We start from the raw sequence: 21542 nt of genomic DNA, 5'->3' as shown, positions 1-21542 counted from the left end.
ACCACATTCCGGCGCCTGTTTGGGTACACAGAGGGAGAATTCCAAATGTCCAAATTACTTAACAGCACGTCTTTCAGGACTTGTGGGAGGAAACCGGAGCACCCGGTGGAAACCTACGCAAACACTGGGAGAACCTGCAGACTCCATACAGTGACCGAAGCCGGGAATCGACCTGGGACCCGTGCTACCGTGCTGCCCATAAGAACAATTCCCTGACCAGGAATCGAACCCAGGCGACGGTGGTGAAAGTGCCAAATCCTAACCACTAAATCACCAGGGAATAAAGATTATTATTAATGGACCCACATCTGCCTTAGACAAACACTTCCTTTTCATAAAATAAAAGCAGATTACTGCAAGAGAAAATGCTGTAAAATCTCAGCAGGTCTGGCAGCATCTGTAGGGAGAGAAAAGAGTTAACGTTTCCAGTCCAAGGTCATCTGGACTCGAAGCGTGAGGTCTTTTCTCTCCCTCCAGATGCTGCCATACCTGCTGAGATTTTACAGCATTTTCTCTTTGATTTCCGTTTCATATATCTATAGACCCATTTACAGATCGTTTTAATTTTTTTTTGCTAGATTGTGTTAACATTCTGCTCTCCCTTTATCAGTTTCTGGGCCTCGCTTTGCTGAATTTTAAACCTCCCAATCCTCAGGTTAACTACTATTTCTGGCTTTATCTTTAATCTTATATAATCCCTAACTTTCTTTGTTCGTCACGGTTGAACGGTTTGTTTTGCACCCTGGAGGAATGTATAGGTGCTGTACGCTGTGTAATAGTTCTTTGAAGGCTATCCATTTGCGGTGCAGTTCTACCTTCTAATGCATTTTCCCATCCATTACCATCTCTGGTTCCCTTCTCATTTAATCTCTCATGTCTTCCACCAGATCACAGATTTTTTGAATTCTTTCTTGCCCTTCTGCCTTTGCCTATATTTTTATACATCCCAACTTTTACCAATTCTAACAAAAGGTCATCAGCCTCAAAGGTGTCCTGAAACTGGCCGACCTGACGATTATATTTTGCTTTCTGTCATTGTATTTGCCCCTCCAGCAGCCGGGCATGCGCAGACTACCTCCAACCTGGCATAGTGATTGACATGCGCGAAGCGAGGCATTGTGGGGCGGGACAGTAATTCACATGCGCGGAGCGGAGCCGCGGCTCGATCATTTGGCGAGGGGAGCGAGAAGATGGCGGATGGTGACGGTAAAGGCCGAGGGGAGGATGTGGGAGCCTGGAGCCATCGGCATTTGCAGTAGCGCAAGAAGGAAGGGGAAGGCAGTAGCGCAAGACGGGGGAGAAGACCGGGCAGCGCGACTGTAGCGTTCGTAGCCTGGGACTTGTAGGGAGGAGTGAGAGCGGGAGATTGCGGGCCTAGGGCGCTTTTCACGCGGTCTGTGCCCGCGCCGCTCTCTGCCTCCAGATGCCGGCGGCCCCCTGGTTGTTAGCATCTCCCGGCGGCCCCCTGGTTGTTAGCATCTACCGGCTTCGGATGGCGTTGGGGACCGGGGCCCGAGCCTGAGCACGTGGCAGGACCGCATGGCGGCGGTGCGCCCGGGCCTGGCTGCCCAATTTGCTGTGACTTGTTTCCAACTGCAAACTTCTTTAACAACTTATCAGGTTGCCGCTATCTTTTGCATTCCCGCATTTGCAGTGGTGCAGGATTTAGTACCGTACGATTTCAGACCATAACATAATATCGTCGCTAGTAAAAGAAAAATTTAAACCGTATTTCCCGCATCACATTGTATACGTGTCTGTATTACGGGTTTAGGGACGTTAGCTTCTAAATATACGTAACTTGATAACTGGACATTGAGAGTTGATATCGTTTCATTTAAATCCAGGCGAGTAATCATATGTGTAGTGCTGACCAACAACCTTTATTTGGCTGGCTTTAGTTAAGTCCCCATCTGCGGGCAGCATGGTGGCGCAGTGTGTTAGCCCTGCAGCCTCACGGCGCCGAGGTCCCAGGTTCGATCCCGGCTCTGGGTCACTGTGGAGTTTGCACATTCTCCCCGTGTTTGTGTGGGTTTTGCCCCCACGACTCAAAGATGTGCGGGTTAGGTGGATTGGCCACGTTAAATTGCCCCTTTAATTGGAAAAAATTAATTGGGAACACTACTTTTTTTTTTAAGTCCCCACACACAATATACAAAATAATGTGGCCACGATTGGTACCTTTCTTCCCGGTTGGATGTCTCAGTAAGTTAAGTCTGCACAAAAGCATTTTTTCGGTTCTGCATTGTGAGGAACAGATTATTAAATTTCAGAAATGCAGGAATTTCACTTTTAAAGGCGTAGAGGAGTTCAGTGTATTGCTTGGTATCAACTAAAAGTTTCAGTTAACTAAGCTGCACGCATTCAATAGTTACTGTGTTGAAATGTTCCAAAAGTCCGGTGCGTTCAATAATTTTTTTAAAGGAGTTTAAGAGCACCAAATTTTTTTCCCAACTGAGGGGCAATTTAGCGTGGCCAGTCTACTTGCCCCCAGCTCTTATAAAGGGGCTGGTTTAGCACAGTGGGCTAAACAGCTGGCTTGTAATGCAGAACAAGGCCAGCAGCACGGGTTCAATTCCTGTACAGGCCTCCCCGAACAGGCGGCGGAATGTGGCGACTAGGGGCTTCATTGAAACCTACTTGTGACAATAAGCGATTATTATTCCCTGCCCATCTGGGGGTGGGCCCATGCAGACACGAGGAGAACATGCAAACTACAAACGGATAGTGATCCAGGGCTGGGATCGAACCCGGGTCCTCAGCGTTGTGAGGTAGCAGTGCTAATCGCTGCCACCATACCGCCTTGGGTGCATCCAGTAAAGTATTTAAACTCCTTGAAGTGTAGAAATTCTAATAGACTTTGTTTGCCTTTTGCAGCATCTGCTAAGAAACAAAAGAAGCAAAGGAAGAAAAGTGGGGAAAATATTGGGGTAAGTATTCAACTCCTTTCTGATATCTTCTGAGAACCGTGTGCAGTTTAATAGTTTTGAAATGTCCACCGTCTTGCTTTGCTGTGCCAAGGCTACAACTGCATACAAGGGAAAGAACTATCGTAGAATCTGAACCACGCAGAAGGCCAGGGTTCACCAACTGAGTGAACCGTTCCCATGGGCAGCATGCGGCAAACCACCAGGTCTGAATATTTCTGGCTGCATGGATACCTGCTGTTTTTGCTGCTGTTTACCACGGCAGTCGAGCAATCGACTATCACTCAGAGCAGCGAAGGGGTGAAGAGGTATTCAAAGGGGAGACAGAGCATAGAGTCTCAGTCTATGCAGATGACCTGCTCCTCTACACCTCCAACCTCATGGCCAGCATGGAAGGAATAATTAAACTCGGGGCCTTTGCAGGTTATGAACTTAGTGGGAGGAGCAGAGCTGGGGTGGGGGGACTACCATGCAAACTGGCCCAGTCCAAATTCCGCTACCTGGTGATTCAAATAGCCCATGACAGGACACAGATCCACTCGTGCCTGGTGGAGGAAGTTAAAAAGGGTGTGTAGAGTTGGAGCTCGCTCCCACTCCCCCCTTGCAGGAAGAGTGCCGATGATCAAGATGAATATGGTGCCCAGGTTCGTCTTCCTGTTCAGGGCCCTCCAGATCAACATTCCCATGACCTTTTTCAACATAGCAGATCAGCTGATTGTGGCATTTTATTTGCCGAGGGGGGGAGGCGGATTAGGAAGATGGTCCTACAAAGGGGGAGACATGTGGAAGGCTGGGCCTTCCCAAGCCTCCAGTTGTATCACTGGACCGCCAGTGCCGCAAAAGTACAGGAATGAGTCAAGAAATAGAGTGGAGTGGGGAGGAGAGTTCCTGTGCAGGGGCGACCCTCTGAGGGCTAGCCACAACCGCACAACCACCCCCTGGCCAGGTGCACGCAGGGAGGGGAACTGCGGACAACTGTTAGAAGTGATATGCTCACTCCTGCGTGAGGAAAAAGTAGGAGGAAGAACTAAATGGGGGGGGGGGGGGGGGGGGGGTCTGGATAGAAGCACTGCACGGGGCAAACGTCACCTCCACATGCGCAGGGCTGAGTCTAACGCAGCTAAAGGTGTTGCACAGGGCACGCCTAAACAGGTTCTTCCCAGAGGTGGAGAACAAATGTGAACGGCGCCAGGGAGGCCCAGCCAACCACACTCGTGTTCTGGTCTTGTTGGGTACTGGACGTCCTTCTTTGAGGCCATGTCCAGGGTTGTGGCAGTGAGGGTGGAGCCGTGCTCACTCGTGGTGCTGTTTGGGGCATCTTCATGGGGAGGGGGGGCTGGCGCCCTAACTGTTACCTACCTGATCGCCCGCAGGAGATTACTGCTAGGCTGGCGATCGGCAGCACCACCCAAAGCTGCAGACTGGCTGTCCGGGTTTCTCAGGCTTGAAAAGATAAAGTTTGCCATCTGTGGGTCGGAAGAAGGCTTGTTTCAAGACATGTTCATAGCCAATAAAGTGATGGGGAGCAACGGGGCAAGTCACGGAATAAGATTGGAGAAGAACCTGGAATAGGCAGAGAGAACATAACGGCAGAGAGAACATAACTGCCTGAACCACAATATCTAAACAATTGTAAATGCGTGCTTTAGCCACGTAAGGTTTGCAATGAAATACGAAAAAAACAAATAATTATAATCAATGCTTTTTGCTCATTGCAGCTTGCAAAACTTAGTCAGAACTGAGGAGAGATAGAAATGGTCCAGATGAAAGGGGGAGGAAGATTTATGATAAGCTGGAGGACAGGCAAGACTATAAAGAACAAATGTTTCTTTCATGGTATCAAAGCCAAATAGATGGATATAGTAAACAATGTACCCAGATGAGGTATGGATGGCTACATAACAACTGCCTGAACGCAACATGCAGGAGTGCCAAGTCTCAAGTCAAATGATGAGGCCTTGACCTGAACTGATTTCCAGGATTTTCTGCTTTATATCAATAAACTAGGGCCTGTCTGGCATAATGGATTTGATGAAGAAAGTTGCTGGCCTCTGAGGCAGTCAGGTTTTTGAGCATAAATCTAGTATACTGTGTTTACATATAATGTGCAAATAGATCTTAGGTCTGTTGTTTCTTATACTTCCAGAGCATCCAGCAGTTGACAAACTTTCTAATTGAACCAGAGGCAAAGCCAGCAAAATTAGACACTTCGCATTGGCCTTTGTTGCTGAAGGTACTCTCATTCAAATGTACAGTTCTATAAATGTCCAGTTGCAAATTGTGGAATTAAGCATGCATCTGTTTATACTCAGTTTACATTTGTGTCCTGCTTTGAGAAAATGCTGATGTTGTCTCACCTCTGATGTGAAAGGTCATTGGGCTTAAGCTCACTTCAGCCAAGCATGTAATCTAGCCTTGCATTTGGATGGTGTACTGAAGAAATGCTGTGCCAGATGTTTATATAGTTAAACCAAGTCTTCCTGCTCAAATGTCCCACAACACTGCTTGAAGAATGTACTAGTTCTGCTGGTTATCAAGATTGGCATTGAGAGATCTTCAGTAATGCCATTGAAAGATGAGATCAAGTCTCATTGCTGCTTGTAGGACCTTTGTGTTATTGGCCGCAGTGTTCATCAGCAAAGTGAAGCCTAAGGACATGACTGATGCTATGTATATGTTCTTTTCTTTGACAGAATTTTGACAAACTCAATGTACGAACAACACATTACACGCCAATTCCGACTGGTTGCTCACCTCTCAAGAGGGAAATTGCTGACTACGTAAGGTACGTTTACAACACAAGGCGAAACATTGTTAAGTCATAGCTGTCCTATGTGTACATGAAATGCTGCCATCGATGGTGGGGAGGAGACAGGAAACGTTAAATTATTACAGGTTGAACATCCCTTAACCGAAAAATTCCCAAATTCTCACTTTTGTTTTAGCGCCGATGTGATGTCACAAGTGGAAAATCCCTTGAGGCTCCAAGGTGATGCGCAGTTCCCAACGCGTGCTGCACATACTCCGTATGTTCCAAAATCCGATGCACGCTTGGCCCCAAGCATTTCGGATAAGGGATTTTCAACCTGTACCAGGAATTGGGAGCACAGGAACGGAAAATAATTGTATCATGGCAACTAAAAGGTATATTGATTCAGGACTATGTTTTGGCAGGTCAGGATTCATTAACCTTGATAAGCCTGCAAACCCATCCTCGCACGAAGTGGTGGCATGGATACGCAGGATTCTACGGGTGGAAAAGACTGGTCACAGTGGAACACTAGATCCTAAAGTAACAGGGTGTCTAATTGTTTGTATAGAGCGAGCAACACGACTGGTCAAATCCCAGCAGAGTGCTGGTAAGTGGTTTCCTTCGTTAGCTCGGTTTGTTGGCAGTGTGTTCCAGCAACATTTTAATAAAATTCCATGGCGTGCTGCATTCACTTTGATCTGTGTGTAGGATCACTAATTTTTTCATTTGTACCAATTCGAAATGCAGTAAACTACTTTGGCTTGGCGTAGCTAGGATTTTAGTGACTTGTAGATATTTTTTAACTAAGTGTCATTAGTAACCCATCAGTACGGCGATGTCCTAGCATGTAGAGCTGATCTTGTAAGCAAGAGTTTCCATTTGAGGCTAGTTAATTTCACATTCTGTGATACAGTAACTGACGTGGCCTCTCCTGACGACTCTTGTGCTGTTAATTGTAGGCAAAGAGTACGTGGGAATTGTTCGGCTGCACAATGCTATTGAAAGTGAACTTCAGCTTAGCCGGGTAAGTAAGTCTGTTTCGTTTTGTCTTAGGTTCATTCCCAGTTAGAAATCTTCCTGATGCTTTGTCAAAGATTCTGCAGGACTCTAGAATCAAATGTCTGGGAGTTTCCCATTCATTGATTCATCTAGGATGCAAAGCATAATCAGGGTGAGGTGTCCAAATTATTTAGTTTGTGTTGTCTTTATGCTAACCCAGATGTGCAATTAAAGATCTTGTCTCTCCTTGCTATATCTATAAGTGGTTAATACTGTGCGTGAAATGATGAATAAGTTTATCCATTCGCCGAGTGCCGCTAGCCACTTCTTCCACAGCACGCTGAGTCTTATTTTAAGCTCTGGGTGAATTACATTCATCTTGTACCATATGACTTACTGGCGTTCTGCTGAGAAGTTGTTGGTCCCTGATTGGGTGTATGTGGATATGAGATGGTTTGGCAGAGTTGGGACCTTTCTGGGATCCAACTTTACGAAGATGAATGATGCAGTCTGATCACGTACATAAATAGTCCTAATTAGTCATAACTCTTATATAGGGGGTGCTTTTTGATTGAAATTTACGGTGATTGTGAATAGATTGTGATTTCGGGGTGTAATTAGGAGTTGTGTGGAAAATTCAAAGATTAATTCCACGTTATGAATAACCAAATTTAACTATGGTTTAGGTATTTTTATATTCAGCCCACTGCATTATATATTCATTAGTAGAGGAATAGTGTTGGGAAATTGATGAGATTGAAGGCTAATCAATCCCCAGGGCGTGATAATCTAAACCCGAGCGTATTTAAGGAAGTGGCCTGAGAAATAGTGGCTACATTGATGGTCATCTTCGAAGAGCATAGACTCTGGAACAGTTTGACCAGATTGAAGAGTAGCTAATGTAACCCCACTATTTAAAAGGGAAGTAGAGAGAAGGAATTCTAGACCAGTCAGCCTGACGTCAGGAAAAATCTTATCAAAGATTTTTATGGCAGAGTACTTGGGGAAAACTGGTAGAATTAGACAAGTCAACATGGATTTATGAAGGAGAAATTATGCTTGACAAATCTACTGTAATTCTTTGAGGATGTAACTAATAGAGTTGATGAGTGGGAGCCAGTGGATATGATTTATTTGGACTTTCAGGAGGCTTTCAATAAAGAATACATAGAGATTAGCAAGTAGTGTGGAATTGGTAGTGTTGTATTGGGATGTATAGAACTGATTGGCAGACAGGAAACAAAGAGTAGGAATAAATGGGTCATTTCCAAGTGGCAAGACAATGACTAGTGGGGTACCTTGAGGTTAAGACCCCAGATATTCAAAATATATATTAAATTATTTGAGGAAACTAAATATACCTCCCAAGTTTGTAGAAGGCACAAAGCTGGGTGGGAAAGTGAGCTGTGAGGAGATGCCTGAGTGATGTGAACAAGTTGAATGAGTGGGTAGATTCAGTATAATTTGGATAAATGCGAGGTTATCCACTTTGGTAGTGAAAAGAAGAGGCCAGGTTATTTTCGAAATGGCTATAAATTAAGGGAGGGCAATGTGCAACGAGACCTGGGTGTCCTCTTACACCAGTTGCTGAAACTAAGCATGCAGGTGCAGAAGGTGGGGGGGAAAGGCAAAAGGGTATGTTGGCCTGCATAGCAAGAGAATTGAGTACTGGAGCAGGGATGTCTTCCTGCAATTGTACAGAGTCTTGGTGAGGCCACACCTGGAATATTGTGTACAGTTTTGGTCTATTTATCTGAGGAAGGATGTTCTTGCTCGAGAGAGAGAGAGAGAGAGCAACAAAGGTTTACCGGACTGACTCCTAGGATGGCAGGGCTGACCTGCGAGGATAGATTGAGCTGGTCAGGGTTATATTTGCTGGAGTTCAGAAGAAGTGGGGGGGAATCTCATAGAAACCTAATAAAGTTCTACCAGGGTTAGACCGGGTGGATGCAGGAAGGATGTTTCCGATGGTGGATTGTCCAGAACGGGGGTTGTAGTCTCAGGATACACGGTACATCTTTTAGGATTGAGATGAATCTTCACCCAGAGAATTCTCGAGCACAGAAAACATTTGAGAGAAAAAATGGTACGTTTTTAAGAAGGGAGTAAGGGGGCTTATGAGGGTGAAAGCAGGGTCAGGCTATTGAGTTTGATGGCCACCCCTGATCATTAATGGTGGAGCAGGCTCAAGGGGCCGAATGGCCTACTCCTGTGGTTCTATAACCCTAAGTTTATATTTCTCACTCAGGGCATGGAAATGCTGACTGGAGCCTTATTCCAAAGACCACCTCTGATTGCTGCCGTCAAGAGACAGTTAAGAGTCCGGACCATCTACGATAGTAAACTAATTGAGTATGATCCAGAGAGACGGTTAGGTGAGTTTTATTTTCTGTAATTCCAACAACACCTAATTTAAATAGAACCTTTTAATATAACAAAATGTCCTGGTGTGCTTCAGGGGAATGTTATCAAACAGAATTTGGCACAGGGAAACATGCAATATTAGGATGGGTGGCCAATATCTTGTGTCAGAGGTCATTTTTAAGCATTTGAAGGAGGAGAGAGAGATATTTATAGATAAGTAATTCCTGCACTTATGACCTATGGAGCTTCAATTACTGAGACAATTAAAGTTGAGGGTGCTTCAGAGATCAAAATTGAAGGACAACGGAGATCATTGGCTGAGGGGGTGGTTATGGTGTTGTAGGGCTGGAAGTGTTTATGCAGAGATAGGGAGCGGTGAGGCCAGTCTATGACCACAGATTTGTAAAGAAAGTGAAAATGTCGCCGACCAGAGGCTCTAATAAATCATTGCGCACTGGTAGTGGGTGAATAAAACATAGTTTTGGATGTGCGCAAGTTCATAGTGGAAGATGAGGGATTATCCAGAACAGTACTTGAATAGTTAGGTCTAGAAGGATCAAAAGCATGGATCAGGATTTTAGCAAAAAATTAGTGGAGTCAGGTATTGTTACATAAAATGTAGCAACTGAATAGTTTGGAGATGAGCAAAAGCTGATCAACTGTCAGCTGAAAGGTGATGTATAGTTGAAAACATAGTCGAAGGGAATCTTACAATGAACTGTCCTTTTCACACTTGCCAAGCTGCTTTCCAGCCACATGATGTTGAATAGATGACATTAGCACACTGTGCCAAGATGACTTCTACCTATCACCCTTGACTGATGGCTGTGCACCCTGGCTTGTTTAATAAGTATTGTACAAATCTCCTTCATGTACTTTATGGCAAAGAGTGGCTATTTTCTCGTTTAAACCAGTTAACTGCCTTACTGTACACTGAAGTGTCTATATAACACTTTTGCGTCCATGTCCAGGAATCTTTTGGGTGAGTTGTGAAGCAGGAACATATATCCGAACACTTTGTGTGCATATTGGTCTGTTGCTTGGAGTTGGAGGTCAGATGCAGGAGCTAAGACGGGTGCGATCTGGTGTGAATGGTGAAAAGGTAGGAAACCCCCTCTATTAAATCGTATTAATTTAGCATGAGGAAGGGTGGCACAGTGGTTAGTGCTCCGGTTTCCTCCCACAGTCCAAAGATGTGCAGGTTAGGTGGATTGGCCATGCTAAATTGCCCCTTGGTGTCCAAATGGTTAGGTTAGGTTGCAGGGATAGGGTGTAGTGTGGGCTCTTTCCAAGGGCCGGTGCAACTCTATGTGGATTGGCCATGCTAAATTGCCCTTTAGTGTCCAAAAGGTTAGGTGGGGATAGGGTGGAAGAGGGAGCTTAAGTAGGGTTCGCTTCCCGAGGCCAGTGCAGACTTGATTGTCCGAATGGCCTCCTGCACTGTATATTCTGTAAAGTTTTTGTCAGAGCCCATTTTCTGGTTGCCGTTAGGTTAACACAATATTTCCGCGTTATCGTTTGATTAACCTGCTATGGATAGCATGCTCCAGTGAATGCTAAAAACTGCTGCAAGGTAATGGCTACTGCACCTATTGTCTTGTTCGATATCGTATTGATTCCAAAGTGTTGAGTTCAGTACAGGTTATGATCCTCCTGCGCTGGTAATTGAACTTTGGAGAAAGTGAAAAGCAATGGGGTTGATACACTTGGTGGCAATATGTACCCCCACCAAGAAACTCCTGGCTGACAGTTATATTTTAAAATAGTTTTATATTTGTGCTGGTAACTTGATTGTTAAAGCTTTTGCTTTGTAACTTCAGGATAACATGGTAACAATGCATGATGTGTTGGATGCCCAGTGGCAGTATGACCACAACAAGGATGAGACCTATCTGCGTCGTGTCATCTACCCCCTTGAAAAACTGATGGCAACCCACAAACGACTTGTTATGAAGGACAGTGCAGTAAGTAGAGAAAATGCTGGATATGTGAACAAAAATGTTGTTTGTGCCCAACATTTTAAACCACCTTTACTCTTTACAGAGCTCATAATCCTGATGTGTCCCCATTTGAGTGAATGTTGGCTTATGTTTATACCCACAATGTAGCTTTATTAAAATTACTGATGGCAGAATGGAACAATGCTGTTTGTTGCGGTGAAAGTTGTGTTGGTAATGACCGACGTTGACAACCCTCCAAAACCTGTCATTTTTTTGGCGGTCTGAAAGTAGGGCTCTTTAATATGTAATTCATTTCTGTATGCATATATTTAAAAATTATGAACTGTTGAAGTATGCAAGCACAGCCATTGGGCTTCTGTGACACTCTTCAAAAACTTATAGCCTGCTGAACTGCTTGCTTCTGTCTCATTAAGTGATTTGTTCTGTTAGGTAAATGCTATTTGCTATGGTGCCAAAATTATGCTCCCAGGGCTGCTCCGTTATGAAGATGGAATTGAGGTGAACCAGGAGATCGTTGTCATCACCACAAAGGGAGAAGCAATTTGTCTAGGTAATCGAACCTTGAATTAACTATTAATATTTGTGGGACAGTTGGGAGATATTTTTTTGTGTGGCCCAGTTTAAGGTAATCTAATCATAGAGGTCTACAGCACAGAAACTGCCCTTTGGCCAATTGCGCTTGCTCACGGTCAAAATCAATCACCTACATATTCTACCCATTTTCGAGCAATTGCCCATAGCCCTACTTTTTACATTTTACGAGGGTCAACAATGCCTCCAGCATCCTTTTCAGGCAGTAAGTTCCAGACTCCTACCACCCTCTGGTGGAAAAGTTTTCCCTTGCAACCCCTTAAACCTCTTAAATCTATTTCCCCATGTCATTGATCCCTCCATAATGGGGAAAAGTTTCTTCCCGTCTACTTTATCCAAGCCCCCTCATAATTTTATTCATCTCAATCATTTCCCACCTCTGTTTCCTCTGCTCCAAGGAAACCAACACCAGTCTGTCCGGTACTCTAGCTGTGGCTTAACCAACATTTTATATATTTCTAGCATAGCCTCCCTGCTCGTGAACTCTATGTCTCAGCTAAGAAAGGCAGGCATACCATGTGCCTTCTTAACCACTTTATCCACCTGCCCTGCTACCTTAAGGGACCGGTGTACATGCACACCAAGGATCCTCTGATCCTTGGTGCTTTCCAGGGTCCTTCAACTCATCATGTGTTCTCTTGCCTCGCTTGTCCTGACCATGCATCACCTCTCACTTATCCAGATTGAATTCCATTTGTGACTGACCAGCTCGTCTATATCCTCCAGTAATCTAAAGCTATCCTCCTCGCTATTTACCACCCACCAATTTTCGTATGGTCCGTAATCTTACTGATCAGCCATTCTACATTCAAGTTTAAATTATTTGTATAAACCCCAAACAGCAATGGCCCCAATACTGATCCCTGTAGGTGAACACAGGTTTCTAGTCAGAAAAACACCCTTCGACCATCACCCTCTACTTCCTGCCAGATGACTGGAACTCCTGTATGCTAATTTCTTTAGGTTCATCACCATCCTTCTGCCTGATTTCTGTACTCACACTGTCCCCCTCACTCGTGAACACTGGCACAAAACGTATTAATTTAGAAATTAATGTACTTGTAAAACAAGTTGGGATTTTCCTTTGTTTTGCTTGTTAGTATTCGTGCCTGTTCCGTTTTTGTTCTCCTAATTTCCGTCTTGCACATTCTATAATCTCTGGCTTCTGTTTTTCAGCCCTCGATTTCCAGGGTGCACTGCATTTGTTGGGCCCACACTTTTTCTTTATTGGAACATGTACTCTATCCCATTTCCTTCTTAAATGTGCCCCACACCGTTGCCACTCACAGTCCACTCTTGACCAATTCACATCTGGGGCGTCATTCTCCGACCCCCCGCCGGGTCGGAGAATGGCCGTAGGCCGCCGTGAATGCCGCCCCCGCCGAAGTCTCCGGTACCGGAGATTGGGCGGGGGCGGGAATCGGGCCGCGTCGGTTGGCGGGACCCCCCGCTGGAATCTCCGGCCCGGATGGGCCGAAGTCACGCCCAGAAATTGCCTGTCCCGCCGGCGTAAATCAAACCTGGTATTTACCGGCGGGACCAGGCGGCATGGGCGGGGTCCTGGGGGGGGGGGGGCGCGGGGCGATCTGACCCCGGGGGTACCCCCGCGGTGGCCTGGCCCGCGTTCGGGGCCCACCGATCCGCGGGCGGGCCTGTGCCGTGGGGGCACTCTTTCCCTTCCGCCTCCGCTACGGCCTCCACCATGGCGGAGGCGGAAGAGACTCTCCCCACTGCACATGCGTGGGAAACTGACCGGCCACTGACGCTCCCGCGCATGCGCCGGGAAACTGACAGTGGCCGCTGACGCTCCCGCGCATGCGCCGCATTTCCGTGCCAGCTGGCGGGGCAACAAACGCCATTTCCGCCAGCTGGCGGGGCGGAAATCCCTCCGGCGTCGGCCTAGCCCCTCAATGTTGTGGCTAGGCCGCCAAAGATGCGGAGCATTCCGCACCTTTGGGCCGGCGCGATGCCCGTCTGATTGGCGCCAGTCGGCGGACATCGCGCCATTGGGGGAGAATTTCGCCCCTGATCTTAATAAAATTGGCCTTCTCCCAGTTTAGAACTTTGATTTCAGACCCATCCTTTTCCATAACCGTGAATCTCATGACGTTATGATCACTGTCTGCAAAATACTCCTGCTGATACCTCAATTACTTGCCTGGCTTTGTTACCTAAAATTAAGTCCAGGACTACCCCCTCTCTTGTAGGTCCATCTATGTACCTGTTTAAAACATTCTGGATGCATTTTAAGAATTCTGCTCCTTCTAAACCTTTCACACTGACTTACCCCAGTTAATGTTTGGGAAGTTAACATGCACCTTTAATGCTGTTATCTGTTGTAGAATTGAGTTTTCTTGGGACATGATTCTGTAGGGCACGGGGCTAAGGGAAGAACCGTAGTACTATGTACATTTGAAAAGGATGCTTGCAACCTCATAATTACACTTTTTTCTTTTGTTTTATTTGACAGCAATTGCATTAATGACGACGGCAGTGATATCGACTTGTGACCATGGCATTGTAGCAAAGATCAAGCGGGTTATCATGGAACGGGACACATACCCACGCAAGTGGGGTCTGGGACCAAAGGTAAGCTCAGATGGTTTGCATGGTGCATGAGTTCCAGTTAGTCTAACCACAGGCAGGTTGATAATGAATATTTAGCATTTTGTGCAAATACAGCTTTTGCCTTGACTCGTGGATAGTACATTCAGTTTGTTAAAATTCAAATTGCTCATACTTGAGCTGTGATTTCTGAGGCGAAATGGCTGAACAGTCAATCGTGGGGCTAGTAAAAGAGATGCAAAAAAGAACTGCTTCGAAATGTTGAATTATGTTAACAGTTTATAGGTGAGCTTGTATGCATATTAGCTGAACAACTGAGCGTGCATGACATGTCAGTTTGTTGAGTCGCTGCACACGTTCCTGATGCTCGGGGGTGAATGGAGTCTCCTGTCCTTGAGGGTTCGGGTTAAATGGGGAAAATGCAAAAGATTTTGACCAGTGTATAAGGGCTTGTTTTAAGTCTCTGGCCAAGATCCACTGTAGCTGATGCTGGGAGTAAAATAATTAAGTACTCAACAATTTGCATTTTATTTTCAAGGCAAGTCAGAAGAAAATGATGATTAAGCAGGGTTTGTTAGATAAACATGGCAAGCCAAGTGAAAATACTCCCGAATCGTGGAAGAAGGACTATGTTGATTACAAGTAAGGATTTTTTTTTTAGTTTTGTATTGGGAATTTTTTTGTATAACATTTCTGACCTAGCTTTTTTTCTGCAGATGTTGGTATGACTTGATTGTGCCACTAGGTGGCACACCGTCCACATTAATATACAAAATGGAGCTATATTTTGTACTTGATCTTGATTTTAAATGGGTCTGCATACTACTGAACTTAACGTTGTGGATCTTAATGTGGACTGCCTAACTAGGTCTTCACCAGTGTGAACTGAATTATCAAAAGAAATGTGTATCCTTCACAACGTCCAGATGTCCCAATGTGCTTCACAGCCAACAAAGTGTACTCTTTGCAGCATTGTAATTGGGGGAAAAGCAACGCAAATGTTTATGCCCAACAATCTTCCACAAGTAGCAATGTGACAAGTGACGTGATAAGCTGTTAAAAATGTTTGAGGGATAACATTGGCCAGGATATGGAGAATTTTCCACTCTTTTTCGAAATTGTTCCCTGGGATCTTTTGCATCCACCTAAGGGAGCAGATGAGGTACGTCCTCAATACCGTTATCCTAGATGATTTGGATTTGAACCCAACTATCCTTGTGATTTGCATGCAAGAGTGTTGCCAACTAATCCATGATTGAAATCCAAAGTCACCATACAATGGTAAATGGACTGTTTTTGAATTTCTACTGAGTTTTTTGATAGCAGACAGTTATCCCTTTCCAGTCTGGTGTGGCTTTTAGAGTCTGAAAGAGGATTTAGAATTGCATGGGCAGCACGGTAGCATTGTGGATAGCACAATTGCTTCACAGCTCCAGGGTCCCAGGTTCGATTCCGGTTTGGGTCACTGTCTGCGGAGTCTGCACATCCTCCCCGTGTCTGCGTGGGTTTCCTCCGGGTGCTCCGCTTTCCTCCCACAGTGGTGGATGGGGATACGGTGGAGGTGTTGACATTGGGTAGGGTGCAGACTCGATGGGCCGAATGGCCTCCTGCACTGTAAATTCTATGATTTTTTTAAAAAAAATATATAAATTTTGGAGTACCCAATTCATTTTTCCAATTAAGGGGCAATTTAGCGTGGCCAATCCACCTGCACATCTTTGGGTTGTGGGGGCGAAACCCACGCAAACACTGGGAGAATGTGCAAACTCCACATGGGCAGTGACCCAGAGCCAGGATCGAACCTGGGACCTCAGCGCCGTGAGGCAACAGGGCTAACCCACTGCGCCACCGTGCTGCCCCCATTTCTATGATCTAATCTTCATTTTAACTCTGTCAAACTGTTGGTGTTCAGCTGGTTTAGTATAGTGGGCTAAACAGCTGACTTGGAATGCAGAACCAGGCAGCAGCGAGGGTTCAATTCCCGTACTGGCCTTCCAGGACAGGCGTAGGAATGTGGTGACTAGGGGCTTTTCACAGTAACTTTATTGAAGCCTACTTGTGACAATAAGAGATTATTATTATCCTAACGTGTTCAGACTAAGAATTGCAATGATGTGAGTTTTTTCTGGCTTAGTGAGTGTGTAAGTCACCGGTTTTGGTGTTTTCTGGAGGTAACTAATTTGCATGCCTCTTTCAATAATGTTCACTGAAATGTACAAATTGGTTTCTTTCTAGTCTGGAAACTGCAGCATCTGGCAATGCAACACAAGTTAAACCAGTGAAAGTAAGTGTCCAGAGGTAGGGGTTCGCTGTGCTGATTGATAATCCAATGACTCAATAGAGCTAATTAATTTAGTTGTTATGTTTGTTCTGAACGAAATTGATAGTTGAAGTACGATTTATTTTCTGATTCATAATATTGTGTGAGAGATACGTGGATATCGATATGTGATGTAAATCTGGGGAAACACTGACTATATGCAACTGCTCAGTGGCCCCCAGAGAAATGCAAATTATGCTGTTGGAGTCATGATTTATGCATTTGACATACCCTGACAATGTATTGGGATAGAAACTGGCCCAATCAGATCATATTAGCTTCCCTATAGCTTCTTTGTGCCACTTGTCGGGTCACCTCTCCTAGGCCATTGCTAGCATTGGATTATTTCTATCTGCAGGTTTGTGTGCCCCTGATGGGGAGGACGCTAGCATTAAATTTTCTTGTTTTACATCGAACCTTGTCCACATTTACATGCATCCAATCAAGTGATCACTTAACATCGGGTGACTGTTGAACACACTCATGTGAATAGTTGGTGGCCTAATACTGATTTGTAATGGGCGCAAATTAACTAAATGGGAACAAAGTCCCGTAGCGAGCGCGTTTAGCCGTGTGACCATAGGCTATAAAAAGCGATTTGCGTTCAATAAGTGGCCTCAACGGGGGATACGTGGCCGAGGCTCCTCAATTTTTACACTGAGGAGCTCTGCTTGCCCCAATGCATTACGGGGGTGGTCCCGACCCCTGCATCCCTCACCATCCACGGCTTGACCGCACCTGTGCAAAAAATGCCAGCAATGTTCCTGCCAACTGGCAATGCCAACGTACGTCCCTGCCCAAAGGACATGCACCTGGGAGACGCCCACGAGTGCCATTCCGCCTGGTCCCGCTTGTGAAGACAGCACTGAACGGCGCTAGCCCGAGGTCTCCAGGGTGAGGGAGATTGATCCCATGCCTCAAGAATCTGCACAATAAAGTGAGACTGGCTGTCTCGCTTTAATTTGCAGTTTTGCTTTTTTTTAAAAGCGATCCCGCCCACAATGGGCAGGATTCACATTGCAATGTCTCGCGAGGTGTTGCAAGTACAGTACTTCCTGGGAGCGGGGTCTCCTGGCTCTTATTGACCATGCTGCGCTACGACGTGCTGCTTTTCGGGCGCAGTATGGCCGTTCAGTCGCACCTGTTGTGTTTGTTGTAGTACTGGTTCCACTCAATTATGTAATTTGTGTCTTCTCAGAGAAAGCGAGAGAGTGAAAGCGAGAGTGATGAATCCGTAGTCCCAGCCACCCCAACACCACCAAAATCTGCACCAGATCTGGGCAAGAAAGACAAAAAGAAAAAGAAAGAAAAGAAGCAAAAGTTATTGCTGGCGACAGACGTAAGTGTTGGTAGTATGGTGCTGGTTGGCACTGTTCCAATTTGGATACTATACAGTCGGTGCTTACAGACGAAAGTAGGAACTGATCAGGGGCTTGTTTTCTTCCAATCCAGCTTGAGTTAAAATTTGCTTATGGGTATCACTAGCTAAGCCAGTATTTATCGCCATCTTTAATTGCCCTCAAAGATGGAAGCAAGTCACCACCTTGAACCGCTGCAGGTCATGTAATGTAGGTGCACCACAGTGCTGTTAGGGAGGGAGTTTTTATTGACACGGTGACAGTGAAGGAATGGCTATATTGTTCCAAGTCAGGATGGCCTACGGCTTGGAGAGGAGTTTGCAGGTGGGTGGTGTTCCTTTGCATCTGCTGTCCATGTCCTTTTAGGTGATGGAGATCCAGGTTTGGAAAGTCCTATTGGAAGTTTTAAAGTAGATAGAATTTGCTTTTCAAATTCCTTCAAATATGTGGAAATTGATTAATTCGCTAATCTTGACTAATTTGAGCCAGGATTTTTTTTCCAGACCATATTGTATTTTGCAGTGCTTTTCCTAATGTCCAGTTTTAGAAAATGATGTATGACAGCAAATTTCTCTTAACCAAGTGTGCAATTTTGTTACACTTCTCAGTAGAGCAATTTTGGTTTCTGTAAATTCTCAAATTGGGTAATATCAAACCAGAATTATGTGATTTTGTGCACTTGAGGGCTTCCAAGTTACGTTTATTGGTCTTTTACTTGGTGCAGTTGGAAACTGGAAGTGTTGATCCAAAATCTACCCCAGTGACGCCCAAGAAAGAGAAGAAGAAGAAGCAAAAAGAAACTGAAAAGGGAGAATCTGCAAGTGGGGTAAGTGCTGTTAATAGCCATTAATAAATAAAGAAAAGACTTGTGGATTTGTTCACCTTTTATTACTGCAAAACAACTGAAATGTGTTTGGTTTCCTGTCTGGCGATTTAAGTTGTAGTAATGCTTTATTCCTTTTGGAGTTGGAGATCAAACTGACACGAGGAGGTGATTGCATCGTGGTATTGTCACTGGTCAGTAAAGGGGCAGCATGGTAGCACAGTTGCTGCACAGCTCCAGGGTCCCAGGTTCAATTCCCGGCTTGGGTCACTCTGTGCGGAGTCTGCATGTTCTCCCAGTGACTGCGTGGGTTTCCTCCCACAGTCCAAAGATGTGCAGGTTAGGTGGATTGGCCATGCTAAATTGCCCTTGGTGTCTAAAATGTTAGGTGGGGGTTATGGGTGTAGCCTTAAGTGAGGTGCTATTTCCAAGGGCCGGTGCAGACTTGATGGGCTGTAGGGCCTCCTTCTGCACTGTAAATTCTATGATAAACCAGAGACTCCGAGCAATGCTCCAGCGTCCCCAGATGGCTAAATTTGAATTCGATAAGTCTAATGGTGACCATGAAACCATTGTCTGAAACACCTACCTGATTCACTAATGTCCTTTTAGAGAAGGAAATCTGCTGTCCTTATCTGATGTAGCACACTCCAGATCCACACAACATGATTGACTCTTAACAGCCCCCTTCATGGGCAATAAATGCTGGCGCAGCCTGTGACTCCTCCCACATTCCTAGTGGACAATTTTTAAAAAATGTTGGTATGTCATGCTGTAGGACCCATATGTGTACTTTAGTTTCTAACCTTTTGAGGGGGTTTTTGTTGCTCATCCAGCTGCTTTCTCAAATAGTCTGGTTTTGAAAATGAAAATCGCTTATTGTCACAAGTAGGCTTCAAATGAAGTTACTGTGAAAAGCCCCTCGTCGCCACATTCCGGCGCCTGTTCGGGGAGGCCGTTACGGGTTTTGCTCATCAATTCAGCAGTGACAAGCTCTCCTGCCACATGAAAACCTTTTGCCTGCGATCGGCAGCTACAGCCTTTGCGCCTCTGCTGCTGACTGATCACGTGGTCATTTGGCTGTTTTGGACTTGAATACAGCAATTACATTGCTTAATAATGTACTGATATTTACAGCCGTTTCTTTGTTTGCTAATGCCATTGATCTTCCACAGGACACTGAAAGCTTGAAGAAGAAGAAGAAGAAGAAAAAGGAAAAGGCTGAAACAGGCAAATGATGGATTGCCTCAACATCTCAATCTTTGGCAAACGGGGGGAGGAATGTTCACCCTGGGACAGAACTTGATGAAAATGCACCACCTTAATTTCCACCTAATGATCAGACATCAAAGTTGTTGCGCTTGAATGACTTTCACACTTGTGTGCAATCTTGTAATCAGGTTCTTACTCCTACATTCAGTTCACTATCCTGTTGTAAAGGTAGTAGTCTGGGGATGTACATAAATTGCAGTCATGTTTATCATGTTCATAGCTGTCCTCCAGGAAAGATGTATTGCTCCGATGAGGGCAAAGAAACCTGCACACACTTTCATCTGCTGTTGGTACTTAGTTTAAAATTAGCGTTGCCTCATTTGTTCTTGGGTTTGATGCCGATCACTTTGTGCAAGGGGCACTTACAAAATTGATGGTAGTGGTGGTATTGCAATAATGCAGCAATATCTGCCTAATGTCTGAAATAGGTTGCAGTCTAGGGCTGTAAATGCTCTGACGTGACTGCTTTGTTATAAACATTTCATACTTGGTTGAAAACCTAGTTGCAAAATATGTCATGTGGGCTGAATGTCAAAATTGACCAGGTTTCAAAATTGAAACGTCTGCTGATCAGGTATAGTTGCTCTGAAATGGCCTGTGTTGCCTTCCGGGTTTTGTGTTAATTTGTTGTCATAGTTCTAATGCGTCTTGACTTCTCATTGAAGAATGTAATGGGCTGCTACCTCCTCCTTGCCCTTGTAAAGCCGAGTTGGACATTTAACCAGGAGAGTGAACAATGAAAGATTTTTTGCTTCCATCCATCTTAGCAAGAGTTCCTTCCCTCTAATAGGATGAATTTGGAGGTTACTTCAATATGAATATTTTAAATATTTTTATATTGGTGATTTATGCCACCATACTGATTATGTACATTGTAATAAAGGTAATCGGCCGTTTTTTTTTTAAGTTTAATAAATTTTTGCCTTATCAGATGTGCTGTGGCTTGGGTTCAAAAAGTTTTGAGCCTAGTGCACATTTAATTGTACAGATATGTCTGACTGTTGTAACAGGTTTTTTAAAAAACAATAAATGGTTTCTTTATACTTGTTTTTTAAAATAATCAACTTAATGGATCTTTTGTAGACCAATGTGGAGCTACTGAATATTGGCTACATTCAGTCAGATTTAGGGATATTTTATTTCATGTTTAGAAATTGAGGGATATATACTTTCAAATGGAGTATGCCATATTTGATCCACAGCAGCACACTTGCAAATCGTTAGGTGGGCTAATTTTGAATTTGAATAGAAAGCATTCTTAACAGATGTCACCAATTGTTTTCATATTTCATGCATACGTATGGGAAGGATCTCTTATATGTTTAAAGTATCCTGTCTGCTTTTCTCCTAATCTTGTCTAGCCAGTGTGCCAATAACAAAGAGGCTCTGTTGGACCTTGCCTTATCACCCTTATAAACACATCTTGTATGTCAGACTGAGATAACCAGCTGAGTAATGTCTTGGGTTTTAGGCTTGATGGAAATGTGGCAAAATACCAAGTTGCTTCCAGTTTTTAAAAAAAGTAATGTTCTAAACTTGCAACTGCTTGGGGAGCAGAGCTAGTTTCAGTCTAAGATCATGGAGTGTTGCTGCAAGTATTTGAATATTTC

General features: G+C 44.7%; 1 protein-coding gene and 3 non-coding genes across 4 annotated transcripts; all 4 read left to right on the top strand.

The window, feature by feature from the left end:
* Positions 1-1102: 1102 nt before the first annotated feature.
* Positions 1103-20975, top strand: dkc1 (dyskeratosis congenita 1, dyskerin). Its single transcript, XM_072505282.1, has 16 exons — positions 1103-1206; positions 2878-2930; positions 5074-5160; positions 5621-5712; positions 6102-6286; positions 6639-6703; positions 8927-9053; positions 10014-10144; positions 10863-11006; positions 11433-11553; positions 14065-14183; positions 14698-14801; positions 16395-16443; positions 17678-17818; positions 18562-18663; positions 19836-20975. The coding sequence occupies exons 1-16, from the start codon at positions 1191-1193 to the stop codon at positions 19896-19898; spliced, it is 1599 nt and encodes a 532-aa protein (XP_072361383.1). The 5' UTR covers positions 1103-1190; the 3' UTR covers positions 19899-20975.
* LOC140422867 (small nucleolar RNA SNORD17) lies at positions 6957-7196 on the top strand. Its single transcript, XR_011947644.1, has one exon. It is a non-coding gene; the product is annotated as a small nucleolar RNA SNORD17 (small nucleolar RNA).
* LOC140422858 (small nucleolar RNA SNORD83) lies at positions 9794-9869 on the top strand. Its single transcript, XR_011947636.1, has one exon. It is a non-coding gene; the product is annotated as a small nucleolar RNA SNORD83 (small nucleolar RNA).
* Positions 10659-10794, top strand: LOC140422863 (small nucleolar RNA SNORA36 family). Its single transcript, XR_011947641.1, has one exon. It is a non-coding gene; the product is annotated as a small nucleolar RNA SNORA36 family (small nucleolar RNA).
* Positions 20976-21542: the final 567 nt, after the last annotated feature.

This window comes from Scyliorhinus torazame, chromosome 5, assembly GCF_047496885.1.
Source record: "Scyliorhinus torazame isolate Kashiwa2021f chromosome 5, sScyTor2.1, whole genome shotgun sequence".
Taxonomy (NCBI): Eukaryota; Metazoa; Chordata; class Chondrichthyes; order Carcharhiniformes; family Scyliorhinidae; genus Scyliorhinus; species Scyliorhinus torazame.
This window is presented reverse-complemented; position numbering and strand designations above follow the sequence as displayed.